The sequence below is a fragment of the Malaclemys terrapin genome, chromosome 8, assembly GCF_027887155.1.
Source record: "Malaclemys terrapin pileata isolate rMalTer1 chromosome 8, rMalTer1.hap1, whole genome shotgun sequence".
Classification (NCBI taxonomy): domain Eukaryota; kingdom Metazoa; phylum Chordata; order Testudines; family Emydidae; genus Malaclemys; species Malaclemys terrapin.
Genome location: NC_071512.1, coordinates 14,761,299 through 14,775,783, shown reverse-complemented (window position 1 = coordinate 14,775,783; position 14,485 = coordinate 14,761,299). Strand labels below are relative to the sequence as shown.

Here is a 14,485-nt window from a genome sequence, read left to right as displayed (position 1 = left end):
ATATGAAGACAATAACATGATCATAAGTTGAAGGACATCAATAATAAGGATAATATCTTGTAATAGAGTTACAGTTCAAATAACCATGCATCCCTAAATCAAAACAAATTTTTGACAGCTGGCTCATTCAGCACACACGTTGTGCCAATGTGATACTCAGTCCTTTAGGCTACATCTACACTACGGGGGGGGGAGGGGTCGATTTAAGATACGCAAATTCAGCTACGCGAATAGCGTAGCTGAATTCGACGTATCGCAGCCGACTTACCCCGCTGTAGGGACGGCGGCAAAATCGACCTCTGCGGCTTCCCGTCGACGGCGCTTACTCCCACCTCCGCTGGTGGAGTAAGAGCGTCAATTCGGGGATCGATTGTCGCGTCCCAACGGGATGCGATAAATCGATCCCCGAGAGGTCGATTTCTACCCGCCAATTCAGGCGGGTAGTGTAGACCCAGCCTTGGAGAGAGGAACAGTGTAAGCCTTTAGTTGCCTAGTTCTTTTTCCAATAAAATGCCTAGCCTTCTCTTAAGGAAGTCTGTGCATAACAATTTTATCCCATCTCTCACATGGGTCCTCAGTTACTGGACTACAGAAATTTCCTATCCATTAGGGGCATTAGACTCCTTTACTCACTGAATATGATGTGGACTCAATTAACGACATCAAGCAGACAGATACAAAGGTCTAAGGGAGTTTAGGGGGGTACATACGAGTTATATAGTTCATAAAAGTGCATTGCAATATTGCCTAAAAGCTATTGTGGTAGAAATGCACAAGGTCTATTTATGCGCTGCATTTATTTAGGAGACTGACTAACCTGAGCAAGCGGCTCATGAATAATTCCCCATTAAGCAATTTCAAAAAGGATCTCCTCCACCCCCACCTTTCGTGTTTTTGTTTTTTTAAAAAGAGCAAAGTTATAATATTCTCCCCGGGTTGTTGTTGTTTGTTTTGTGTCTTTATGAGAAGTTCAGTATTTAAAAAAAAAACCCAATGAATTATGGGGTTTAACCATTTTGTTAGAACTTTAGGATTTGCGACAATTCAAAAATAAGATCTAACATAAGATTAAGTCTCTCGAGTACTTTTATATTCCTTTCCCGCCAAAAGAGAGCAATTTCAGGACATTACTAAAGTGTCTGTACAAATGTAAAAGCAGCAAGGAGTCCTGTGGCACCTTACAGACTAACAGACGTATTGGAGCATGAGCTTTCGTGGGTGAATACCCACTTCGTCGGATGACTAGAAATTGTATGACTAGAAATGAACCATTAAATATTAACCCCTCACATGCATCCGACGAAGTGAGTATTCACCCACGAAAGCTAATGCTCCAATACGTCTGTTAGTCTATAAGGTGCCACAGGACTCTTTGCTGCTTTTACAGATCCAGACTAACACGGCTACCCCTCTGATACTGTACAAATGTAGTGTATTTTTATAGTCACATTACTTGACCACAAAAAATCTGGTAACCATGGAAAGTAACAGATGCCTGAAGCTAAGGAAGGAAAGAAAAAGTTCCTGTAGAAAAGGCTTTCCAGGTAGACGGCTGAAGGACAGAACTGCAGAAATGAAACATAGGTTCAAAAAGAAATTATTCCCACTAATGCAGTGGTTCCCAAACTTGTTCTGCAGGGAAAGCCCCTCGGCCCGCACCGCTTCCAGTAGCTCCCATTGGCCTGTCTCCTAACAACAGATGCTAACTTCACACACAAATGCACATGCACAGAGAGAGTTTAGAAACAGGCTGGATTAAACAGTAAGACCAGACATAACATTCTAATTATCTTCCCAGAACTAGGTTGCTGTCTTGTACTGGTTAACCTTCATGAAATACTGAGGAGAACACAAACAGGTACATTGTGAGTTTGGAAGCCAATTACCCAGCTTACATGCTGAGAGGTTATATAGTTAATAACCATTTAAGATTATCTAATCAGCACCAAACTCACAAAGCCTAGTAGATGGGATTTATGTAGGAATAGTTATCACTAGAGAACAAATACAGCTCCCGTTAATCACCATGTCTCCAACTTAATCCACAGTGTTGTAGGTTAAAAAGAGACCCAACACATTTTTCTAAAAGGATTTTCAGTTCAGCAAATGGCATTGACTTAGCCCACTGAGCAAAAGACAATCTTTTTAATAGCAACTTTACTAGCTCAGAAACCCGTCAGTGCTGTACAGCTCAGTAATGATCCATGAACTTAGATCAAAGGCCTGGCACAGCCCCTTCAACTTCAAACAACCTCATCTGAAAGAGACTGATAACAACCAGGACTTGGATGGGGATAAACTGTATCTCTGCTGATGGCCTGACTTACTTATCAGCACCATGCTGCTAATGGTTGTGACACCCATTAGCCATGCTGAGACCTTGCCATGCCCCCTTGCATAGTACTGATTTTACATTGTGTTTTGGAACATTTAAAAGTAAGGTTTCCCCATTAGTGTTTCACAGGGGTGGAAAAGAATAGGATTAACTGTTAGTATGTGGTTTTAACTGAAATTATCAAGATGCTAGTGTCAAAATGGCATCTCAGTTTAACATAGAAACATTTTTTTAAAAGACATCCCTATTTCAAACACCAGGCTTTGACCAAGAAGGCCCAGTTTGTTTTTCAACCAGATACATTCCCCCAAAATAAGGATTCCTAAAAGCATCCTGGTTACAACTGCCTGGTCATGACTAAAACTTTTCACTGTTGGATCATTGGGTAGGGGGAGGGATAGCTCTGTGATTTGAGCATTGGCCTGCTAAAGGGTTAGGAGTTCAATCCTTGAAGGGGCCATTTAGGGATCTTGGGCAAAAAAAATCTGTCAGGGACAGTACTTAGTCCTGCTGTGAAAGCAGGGGACTGGACTCAATGACCTTTCAAGGGTTTTTGTGGGGGGAAGGGGATAGCTCAGTGGTTTGAGCATTGGCCTGCTAAACCCAGGGTTATGAGTTCAATCACTGAGGGGGCGATTTAGGGATCTGGGGCAAAAATCTGCCTGGGGATTGGTCCTGCTTTGAGCACTGGATTGGACTAGATGACCTCCTGGTCCCTTCCAACCCTGATCTTCTATGATCACCCTTTTATAACATTTTTCCCACCATATTTTTCTGCTAGATGGCTTGCAGCCCTAGAATAGTTATATGACAGCTGACTCTTGCTTGTTACATCTTCCTCCTTTCTAGCTGGTGTGTATTTCTCTTACGTTTTCCCTTTCTCTTATCATTAATGAGACAGCACATTCTTACATACCAGTACAGCACATTGCTCTAACCTACATGTGATAAAGCAGAGGGAATCCAAATGATTGCCACTTACATGCTATAACTATGTAGCCTAATACAATGTGGCGTAAAAACACTGCCCAGTGCTTTCAAAAATCCATGATTTAACTGCCCCTTCATCCTAAATACTTAACTTATCCTGATACTCTGCTAGAAGTACAATAACTCATCTGATTGACCTATTTGCTTTGTTAATGCACAACACTAAAACCTCGGCTAAGTTTTTGTCAAATCGTTAGGTTCATTTATTTGATCAAACTGTGTACTAAGTTAAGTGTGTAGAACCAAATCCTGATCTCATTTAAGAATGGAAAATCTGCTAACAGCAACAATTGGACCAAAATTTGGCTTTCAGTTTGGATTTCTCAAATATTGTACTTTGTTCTTTCCCAAATAATGGGAAACCCATTCAAGCCTCCCATCAGGCAAACTTTCCTTGAGAGAGGCAGAAACCTTCACTCAACAGCATTCCTCCCAAAAAAACATACCATTAAAGTCAAATTATAAGAATGAGAGTCTGTAATTTTTTTTCTCTTTCAGCTGATTTATTTCCTCATTGGATTCAGGAAAAGCTGGACAATCCACTTATACTTATTAGCAAGTATTGAAGAATTCTTCTTCTTCTGAGGAGCTGAAGGTAGATCCAAGAAGGGAGATGAGGCAGAGGAAATTAGATCTTCTCCACCACTTATTTTTCCCTGTGTGACCCAGGGACCTCTTGGTGCAAATCGGCAGAGGGCAGAAGGGGCAGGCATGGGTTTCATAGGGATCCCCAAGTCGGACATATACATAAAACAGTTCTCTGAAGAGTGGCACAGAAGGTCTCTGCCGAGAGCTATAGCTGACATAATCATTGTGAAATATATGTACGGATAGTATTTAAGGAGGTATGTATCCATACTGAAAATTATGTTCTTAAGGTCTTTGATTTAAGAAGGTCACCAAAAGGTGACATACCTTGGAATGTTCCTTTCAGGCAGGAGGTAAGAGACACCTATTTTTAACTATACGGGTATGGTGTATTGTATGCAAATAGGCATACAGCCTGAGGCATACTTCGCCAGTTGTAAAATGAGAGATTGCAAAATCTACAAGAAAGGAAATCTGTAAGATGAAACACACAGCAGTGGGTGTCCTGTTTATAAATAAAGGCAAAAGGATGGGACAAGTATATCTTGGGGCAAAGAAACATAAATCCTTCACCTGGGAGGCAAGCTGAAAGGAGGGTCACAGCCAAGCCTGGCTGTAAAGCACTGCAAGGATTTTGGGTGAGCAATATTCTACAAGACTTGAGAGTATTTTGTTAATTGAGTCTAGGCTTTAGAATGTGTGTTACAATTTTCTTTTATATGTAACCATTTCTTTCCAATACTTCTATTTCCTACTTTTTGAATCTCTAATCTTTGTTAAACAAACTTGTACTTGATTTCACTATAAACATATCTAAGAGGTGTGTGTAAAGAAAAGCAGTGATCTGAGGGGAAACTGGTAAACTGGGTTGCACTATTTCTTTGGATGCAGCAAATCTCTCAATACCGAGTGGACCAGGGGCTGGATATGCCAGGGAGATACTCGGAGGGCCTATTGCTCACCTGCAGAGTAACATGGGGCCTGCCAGGCCAGAGGAGAGTGCTTATGTTGCCCATGGCCGCTGGCGTCGGGGAGCTGACCCATGGCAGGCACAGACAAGGCTAAGGGCAGGTGGCAGCGAGCTGCCTCACAACTCCGGGTACCTTCAGGAAGCATCACACCCTGCACCTCTACTAGGAGGTCAATCTCACAACTTAAGGTCGTCTTTTACTAGCAGTGCTACACAGATGCCTTAGAAATGGATACTTGAGACACAAAATAGGTTTGTCTAAGGCCACATTGTGCTGTTGAGAGAAAGTGCCCAACAGAGGCGAATGAGATTTTGTATATAAAAAAAAAAAAAAAAAGTAACTGGCCTCTGGAACAAATCACTTGCTAGCTAGCCACATGGTGAGGGGAAGGCTCTGCTATGGGACACAGTTCATTTGTCTCCTCCCCTCTTGATTATGAAAATGTTGATAGCACAGTACCAAGATATTTTACTTCCACGTGTCCCTTAACAACTAAGTTTTCGGTTAAGTCAAGTGAGCTTGCTTGAGAATATTCAATAAAGCGTCCCTAGGAGATAACTTTCCACAGTCAGTTAAATTCAGGCCCACTGACTTTGGCAGGCTATGGAACAAGCCCTTAGAGAGGACGCCATGCAAGTCTGAAGTATCTATCACACTGTTCTCTAGTGGATTGAACCCTTGAGTGTGAGCCTTCACATCTGGAAGCAGTTCTACAAAATAAATCCACCCTTAATCTCTCCACTAAGATTCGCTTAGAGGGATGGCAGGTGTTCTAGTAGCACAGACTCAAGTGAATAGAAATGGGTACATTTTTCCTGTGTTATCAGCATTTTACAAGATACTCCCAACCTTAGTATCCTATTGAGGGACTGCCCGTTTCAGATGCTATTTTCCTATGAGGTAGTATGTATTTAAAGCCACAGTATAACTAACGTAATTATTCAGATGTAACCCTGTTATCAAAGACATATTAGCTATATGCTGAAAGAAAAATTCATGCTTTCTTGGATGTTTAAGGATTATTTATAGCGTGGCCTTTTATTAACTCTTATACTTCTATAATTCTACAACTTAAATCTATTTAACATGCACTGATTATATATGCAATAGCATATGAGTTGACCATAACACTAAATAAAACAATGATAAATGGATGATGAAATTAATTAATTGACTACCATTGGAATGAATATTCTTTAAATCATCTCATTTGGAAATCATACTTTGTAGTAAATGCACTGTGAAAAAAGTCCGTTCTTTTGAAATATTCGTGGTCATGATGTATCAGCATTTTCCTTTCCAGCTTCCATCCAGTTTGTAGGGGATTACATTGAAAAAGAAAAATCTGGCATGTAACACACTATAATATGGTTACAATGCTTCTGGTTTTAGGAAAAATAAGTTTGTAAACCAAATAAGATTAAAAATGAAAAATTATAAAAATGTTTTAACTGTCTGATCAACATCTGCTTAAAAACAAAACCAGTGGTGGCACAGTGAGTGAACTATACACATTTAATGTGATCTCACTGTCAAGAATGCATGCAAATCTACAGTCCTTTCAGTAACTTAACCTTTGGCGAAAGGTCACTTAGTCAGACTTTACCTTGTTTTGCCATATGGAAGGGTCATTTTAATTTGCAACACTGTAGTTATTAAAGCAATATGATCAATGGAATCCAGCACTGGCATAAGAAGGTGCAATTTCACTGAAGACAATGGATTTACACCAGGTACAACTTTGGCATGGGACTGAAATACAGGCAGTAAAAAAGTTCGCTGCAAGTGGGTGGGTGGAGTGGGGAGGGAGTTGACGCGGCTTTTCTGAGAGCTGTTCCTTTGGATAACAGGCCTTGAACTATTTCCAGAGCCTGTTTCTTTCCCTAGAGAGAGAGGAAAATTCAGGGCGAGGGTTTCAGACTTGACCGTGCCAGAGTACATTTTTCCTTGAGCAAAGCATGAACTACTGTGTTCACAGCACTCCACGCAAATCGAGAGAAGTTGACAAAACTAGTGAAAGGTACTTAAGTATAATAAACTTTCAAATTCCTTTATCTGCAGAATATTATTGCGCCTGAATTATTGGCAACTTCTCTGAATTCACCATTTGAGTAGCTCTCCGAATATGGAAGTTTGTTAAGGCCCTGACTTAGCTAAACAGTTAATCATATGTTTCACTTTGAGCATATGCTGAAGTCTCACTGAAATCAATGGGATTTAGGCATACATCCAAGTGAGTTGCTGAATTGGGTCCTAATGCAGGTACTTAAAAAAAAAAAAAAAAAAAAGAGGGGAGTGGGAATTCCTTCTTTTCCACCTCAATTTATAAACATACTGGACACTGTAGCTTACGGTTTGGCATAAAGAAACGTTTTTCATTATTATTTAAAAGTCTTCTAAAATACTCTTTTCGTCTAAGACGGTAAAATGTACATTCAGCATATAGTTCGTGCTTGTTTACAGAGATTCCTTAATTTTTTCAAGAAAATATCCTAGTAGAGTAGATTGAGGATTATGCACAGTGGAGAATGTGACAGTCTCTTATCAAACGATCTGCTTGGAATTAAAACCTAAGTCATTCACCAGCACACTCAGCAAGCATTTAATGTAACAGACATGTTCATACCCAGAATGAAGGCCACCACGTAGTTCGAGATCTGTCCCATGCCAACTATAAGAAACAGCACTGTGAACATCTCCCAGCTGGTAGAGAAGATCTGCACAAAACTGAAGCCAGTCTGCACTGCCATGGTTGCAAAGAGAATACTCTTCCTGCCAAACCTTTTGCAAAAACAAAGAGAGGAAAGTTATATTAAAAAAAAATACAGAATAAAAATAATTTCAAGATGCATGGCTAGGCAGTACAGACCTAGCACATACATCCCACTCAAAGCCACATAGCTTATCAACACTGGCAGTGCTCTATTAGTCCATCATTTTTAGGAGCATTAAAAATGGAGGTTCTTTGGAACTCAAGACATTAACAAAAATAATTCAGAAGAGCAGACATCCTAAAGAGTTGTTAGTATCTCTGTGACATAGATACAATTCAGCCCCCTTGTGCATATACATTATGATAGCCTTTAATTACATCATCACATACTATTTTTTCCAGATCCCATTCCTCATTCAGCACACAGGACGGATACTGCTCACTTAATGAGAAGCTATTCAATATTTTATTTTCTCCTCACTGTTCAGTATGCAGCTCTAGGCCTTGTTCAAAGGCAACTACTGTACGAAGACAAATTTATTAATTTCCTCCCTATCGTATCTGAGTGCTTCACAAATATTACATCATTTCTAACCTGTTCCTGTGCCAATCTGCCTCTACCCCACCCTTGGCTCCTTGCCCCAATTCCACTCTCCCTGTCGACAAGAGGGCTGCCAACTCTGTAATATTTAAAAAACAAACACTCCATCAGGAGTGCCGGAACCTCCCCTTCCCCACCTCTTCCCAAGGCCTCATCCCCGTTCACTCCTCTTTCCCCCTCTGCCCCCCCCCCGGCCCCAATCTCCTGCATGGGTTGGGAGGGACTTGTCTGCGGAGCCAGCACGGGGAATTGCAGCCACCCAATGCAGATAAGAGGTGGCCCCAGCTGAGTAGCGCCTGGCACAGGTGATGACTCGGCACCTCCCCCACCCACAGTAACTGAACTTTGGGTGTCCAGTCAGTAGATCCAACCGGACACCGTCAGGTCCCCTTTTCGACCAGACTTTCAAGTCAAAAACGGACACCTGGCCACCCTATTGTCTACCCAGACCCACTCTCCACTCCTTAGACTTCTCAGCCTAGTCCCACACTCCCCCTCCAGGCTCACTGTCCAAGTTCCAATCTCCTCCCACCCCAGCTCCTTGACCCTAGTCTCCATGCCACTCCCACTTTCACCTCCCAGCTCCTCGACCTAGTCTCTATGCCACTCCCACTTTCACCTCCCAGCTCCTCGACCTAGTCTCTATGCCACTCCCACTTTCACCTCCCAGCTCCTTGACCCTAGTCTCCATGCCACTCCCACTTTCACCTCCCAGCTCCATGACCTAGTCTCATTCTTGGAAACAACTGAACTATTCTGTCTGAAGTTTTTTTTTCTTTGTTTGTTTTGTTTTTTTTAAATAAACAAAAGTCAGCCTGAGGCAGACACCTGGCATGGAAAATTTCAACCCAAACCCTCATATGTTTGATCACACTATAGGCAACAGAAAAAAGGGTTTCTTAAAATGGGATGTGTTGGACAACTTTAATAATAGGTAGTATAAAGAAGGTTTAATATATTGTCCTTCTTGAAGAACACTTCTGATTTTCACATACTGGCAGAAATAGTTCAGCTCCCAAAAGTATAGAAGAGTGCACAATTTGGAAACAGCAATACAACAGCTGCAGTTACGCAAGACATTTATCTATCTAAGGTAGTCAGAGTGCCAATAAGTGTGATAAATATACAATTAATCAGAGGCCTAATCTTGCATTGCATTAAAGTCAATGGGAGCTTTGCCCGTGACTTCAACGGATGCAGAATCAACATGCAGGAGAGCGAGTCTCATAGCAGCTTACTCTGCTGGAACAATAAAACTGAGGTAGTAGAAATCTAGCAATGATTTAACTATACACTCCTCTCTCCATCTTTCATCCTCCTTCTCCACTTCTGGTCTATATTACGTTTCTTTTCCTTTTTCTTATGGAAATATAACTGCAAGCTAACCTCTGGATTTAAAGACACATAACCCCTCCACATGCTGTGTTAAGGTTGCAAAGCCAAGAACTCAAAAGTTAGGAAAGGACAGAATTAAGATTGCCTCTCCAACCTTAATTCGGCCCCGATGTGCATATGGATGATGATATAGACTCATGTCATTAAAGACTGTACTATTTTTCCACAGAATACCTGCCTCATCCATAAGGACACATTGATCTGTATGTGGAGTTTAAGGGGCTTTTATTATAAAGGGTGGCTACAATATTCTCTCACGTGGAGAGTGGTTTCTGCAACAGCACAGGTGAAACTCAGAAAATACAACTCTTTATTGTCAAAAATTTTACTAAAAAGTCCTATCAGGGCCCTGACAGCAGCAAGGCAGAACTGAATGTATCTGAAAGCAAATTTACATGCTGAAGATTTTTTTTTTTTTTTAAAAGAGGTTTCCCACACCACAAATGGTGCCAGAAAGCTTTAGTGATTATCATGTCTCCTTTTTAAAATATTAAATTAACCGAGTTCTGCTCTTCAGGCAAGAGTCAGCGGATTACTTTTGGATTAAATGCAATTTAGTACTTGAGGTTTTAGGATTAAAACTTCCATCAAAGTTTTACAAACCCACATTCGTCATCCCAAGAAGCTGATTCCTTGTACAAGAGTTGAGCAGATACATAAAATCCTTGAGGATGCTCCATAAAAGGGGTCGTAGTGGACAAGCAACTCAACATGAGCTCCCAATGCAATGCTGTGGCAAAAAGGGCTAATACGGTGCTTGGATACATAAACAGGGGCATAGTGAGTAGGAGTAAGGAGATGATTTTACCACTGTGCATGACACTGGTGAGACCAATACTGGAATAGTGCTATGAAGGATGTGGAAGATGCCCATAATATTTTATGTTCTTCTGGTTGACTTTTATTGTGTTGCTTGCTATATGATAATAAGGGGTGAAGTCAGGCATGGCTTAAGCTACATGTAGCCTGGATGGGGGACAAACACTTCCAAATGCCCCCCCCCCGCATTTGCTGATAATTAAAGGACAATGCTGCTTTGAAGTCTATCCTTGACCCCCCTGGTGGGCCGCATAAGCCAATTTAACCAGGTTCAAGGCACAGGGGAAGACAAAGGACTTTGGGGTAGATAAAAGGGCAAACTCGGAGGAACAGGGGAGAGGGAGACAGACTCCAGGGATGTAGACTGTCCCCTCGCTCCCAAAGTTGGGGGTGTCTGGATAAGGTAGGCCTAGCTAGGCTTTAGGTATGTCATTTATGCATATAGACTATTGTGTTACCCACCTTTGCACTTGTCATGCTTTGTACCTACTGTCTGGATTACGCAATACTTTATTTTCAAAAGGCTGTTTTGACCCACTGGTCACAGCTTCTGAAGAGAAGACTCACAGAGCTTGAACCCAGTCAGGCCTGCTGAGCAATCACAAATGGTACACAGGCAGTAGCCTCGTATCCTGGTCGAAGAGTGGGTGAATCGCAGGATTCTACCCCAAAGAGATGGAAGACTCAAGGCATAAAGTCCAGAGAGACCACAGGAGGAGGAGTCAGAGGTGGAGCTAACCCTGAACTGAGACAATTGCGTCCAATTCTGGGGTCCACATTTTGAAAAATGTTGCAAAATTGGTGAGGGTACAGAAAAGAGCCACAAGAATTATTCGAGGGCTGGAGAAAATGCCATGCAGTGAGAGACTTAGAGTTCAATCTGTTTCTTCTTCTTCTTCACTTTCACCTTGTTCCATCAAGCAGGGCGAGTGTCTCCTGTTCTTCTTCCCCAAGCATTACTGGCAAGCATCTTCCAAGCTGACACCAATGTTTTTCATGTCTTCTTTCAGGGTTTCGAACCACCCTTTTTAGATCTTTCTTGGGTACTCCGATATCTCACATGACCCAGCCATCTCAGTCAATACTCCCTCAGCTTTTCTGTGATGGGGACTACCTGAATCATGGCTCATACCATTTCATTGCATAACCTATTACCTCTCATCCTACACAACGACCCACCTGAGCAATATGAAGTAGTAGTTCCCTCTTCCTCACTGGCCATACGTCATGGCTGGCCCAATCATGACCTTATACACTTTGCTTTTTAGTTTCTTTCGCATATTCTTAGATCAGAGAATTCCCGTCACTTCCTTCCATTTACACCAACTGCTTTTCATGCAGCCCCTAACATTCCCATCAATGCTCAACATTGAATGGAGGTATTTAAGTTGCCGCACAGACTTTAAACTCTATACCATCTGTAGTAGGAAGAGAGCCTGAAACATAAGCCCTTGTATCAGAGGCCTGGTATGAGGCAGGACCTGCTCACAGAATCTGACAAGAACAGGGCTGATATTGCAAAAATACACATTCCTAAGAAGTGCTAGTCACAGAGTACTCACGCAAACACATCCCAATATCAAGTGGTACCAGAACATCCTGATATCAAGGATGGTACAAAAACATTCCCCAAGGATAACAGGAACACGCTGACCCCTCCTAAAAGATAAGGTCAGGATGACAGGACGAGAAACGTTTTAATCGAACCAACATGTACAAGGTGATGGGTAATAACTAGCCACATCAGGGGGCAGTAACTAACTATGTCAGAGGCTGTACGGAACTTGTTTGTATCAGGGTATAAAGATGTATCTCAGAGGGAGTATCTTTGTCCAGCCAAGGGGGGAATGGAAAGTCCCACCATTCACTGAGCTGCGTCCCCATTGTCACGGCTATATACGTCTTAGTATCCTCGTAGAGTCTGCCAGGTGCTATTACCGTGCTTTGTCGACAATAAACGTGGCCTGACGCCTTCTTACCTTAACGGATCTTGTGGTCATTGGGCAGATTGCTTGAGGTCTGCTTTGCCAGCTGTCTGCACAGAGCTGGGGCAACACACAGGGAGAACACACACACGCAGCCAAACATCTAACCACATCATCTAGTTTTACTGGCTTCTCATTGTCCCTCTTGACAAAGCATCACATGTATTCTGTTTTTTGTTGGCTGACTTGTAAGCCATTTTCTTCTAATGCAGCCCTCCATTAGTTCTAGGTCCCTTTCCAGTTCATATTTATCTTCACAGCACAACATAATGTAACTGGCAAAAACCATGCTCCATGGACCCTGTTGCCCAATCTCCTGCGTCAAGGTGTCCATTACAGTCACAAATAGGAATGGGCTTAAGGCTGATCCTTGATGTAGACCTCCCTTCACAGTGAATGACTCACTGCAGCTGCTTCTCACTACGGTCGAGCTATATTCATACGTGTCCATGATAGACCAAAACGTATGTCTCCAGCAGATTGATTGATCACAGTCACCCCCCTATCAATTCTCTAGGAGCTTTGTCATTAGCCTTCTCCAAATCCAAACACAAAGTGCAATTCCTTGTGTTTTTCCCTGTTCTTCTGCAGCATTCGGGTTGCAAACACTTTATCCATTGTTGACCTTCCTGGCACTGGCTCTTGCTTACTTGATACTCCAGCTCCTCCTGAAGACTTTTCTCAATAATTCTTTCCAGCCATTTAATTGTGTGACTCATTAACTTGATGGGTCGTTACTTACTACATTCTTGCACATCACCTTTACCTTGAAGATAGGGACCAATGTACTTAGTTCACCTGTCAGACATTTTTCCCCACTATGGATGAGCTGAAAATTTTTTTCCTCATCACTACCCCCTCCTGGCTTAATGCTTCAAATGCCTCAATTGTTACACTTGTCTGGTCCCACTGCCTAGCCATGTTTCGTCATCTTTAATGTTGTCTTAAGAGGTTGTTGCTCAATGATTTCTTTGCAGTCTCTTCACTGAATAGTTTCTCATAAAACTGCTGACACCTCCTAATGATTTCGCAGTCTTCCATCTTTTACACACTTCACAGCTCCCAAGTCCTCTGTGCTTCTTTCCTAAACTATATATTCCTTTTTCCCTTTCCTTCATTAGTAGTTCTGTTCATAAGGCTTTTCCACAACTACTCTTTTCACCATTTACTTCACTAGCTTATATTCCTCAACTTTCCACAGTTCTTACTTTCTGCCATTGCTTAAACCGATCCTCCTCCTTTACTACCTCTGGCACATCGCTGGATCACCACATCTCCTTGCCATAAAATTTCCATCCTTTCATTTGGCCAGAGGCAGTTTGTGTTAATATGTTTGGATATTTTCCTCCCCAAACCTCATTGGTGTCGTTGTGTTGGTTTGGTTGTTGTCCAATCTCTACGGAACCTCATCCTTAAATCTCAGACTAACTTCTCTATCTGTGAGCTTCCACCACTTGATCCTTTGTTCTGTAATTCATCTTTTGGCCCCCGCTAGCCTCCCCCCACAGAAATCCACTACACGTAATGTATGTTGCTCTGCAACCTGCTCTCCTGGAATCACTTTCTAGTCTCTTCCTCTTCTCAGGAAGTAATCTATCTGGGACCTGTTGGCAAAGAACTTGTATGTCATTAAGTGATGTTTCCTCTTTATAAAGTAAGTACTGGCAACAACCAGCTGTGGGCTCTGGCTAACACTAAGGTATCTTCACCAGCTTCATTTCTAGTTCCAAAGCCTCATTCTCTGTGACAATCACTTGGCCCTCACTGTATTCTCCCATGTGTTCTCAACTTGTGGTACTTCACTTATCTCTTGGCCCAGCACTATCTGGAACTCCTCCTCCTCCATCATGCAACGAACCTGTGGCACATATCTGCATATAACATTCAATATTTGTTCTCCGCTCAGTGCTATTCTTTCATCAGCCAGTCACTCTTACTTTGGATATCCAATACCCTATCCTTTAATATTACTGCTATAATCATACCTATTCCATTCCCCCTTGCTACAGAGTCATAATACATTATCCAATATCAGTGGATTTCAACCCCTTCCATTTTTACTCTTGTATACAGATAATGTGCATTCCC

The 14,485-nt window shown here is 41.9% G+C and overlaps 1 protein-coding gene across 2 annotated transcripts in view; it reads right to left on the bottom strand.

The window, feature by feature from the left end:
* The window catches only part of SLC22A4 (solute carrier family 22 member 4), a 61,391-nt gene that overhangs the window by 29,067 nt on the left and 17,839 nt on the right, over positions 1-14,485 (bottom strand). For both annotated transcript variants that reach the window (XM_054037924.1, XM_054037925.1), the window contains one exon: positions 7,511-7,665. In XM_054037924.1, the coding sequence (XP_053893899.1) occupies positions 7,511-7,665 (155 nt within the window). The remainder of the gene's footprint in view (positions 1-7,510; positions 7,666-14,485) is intronic.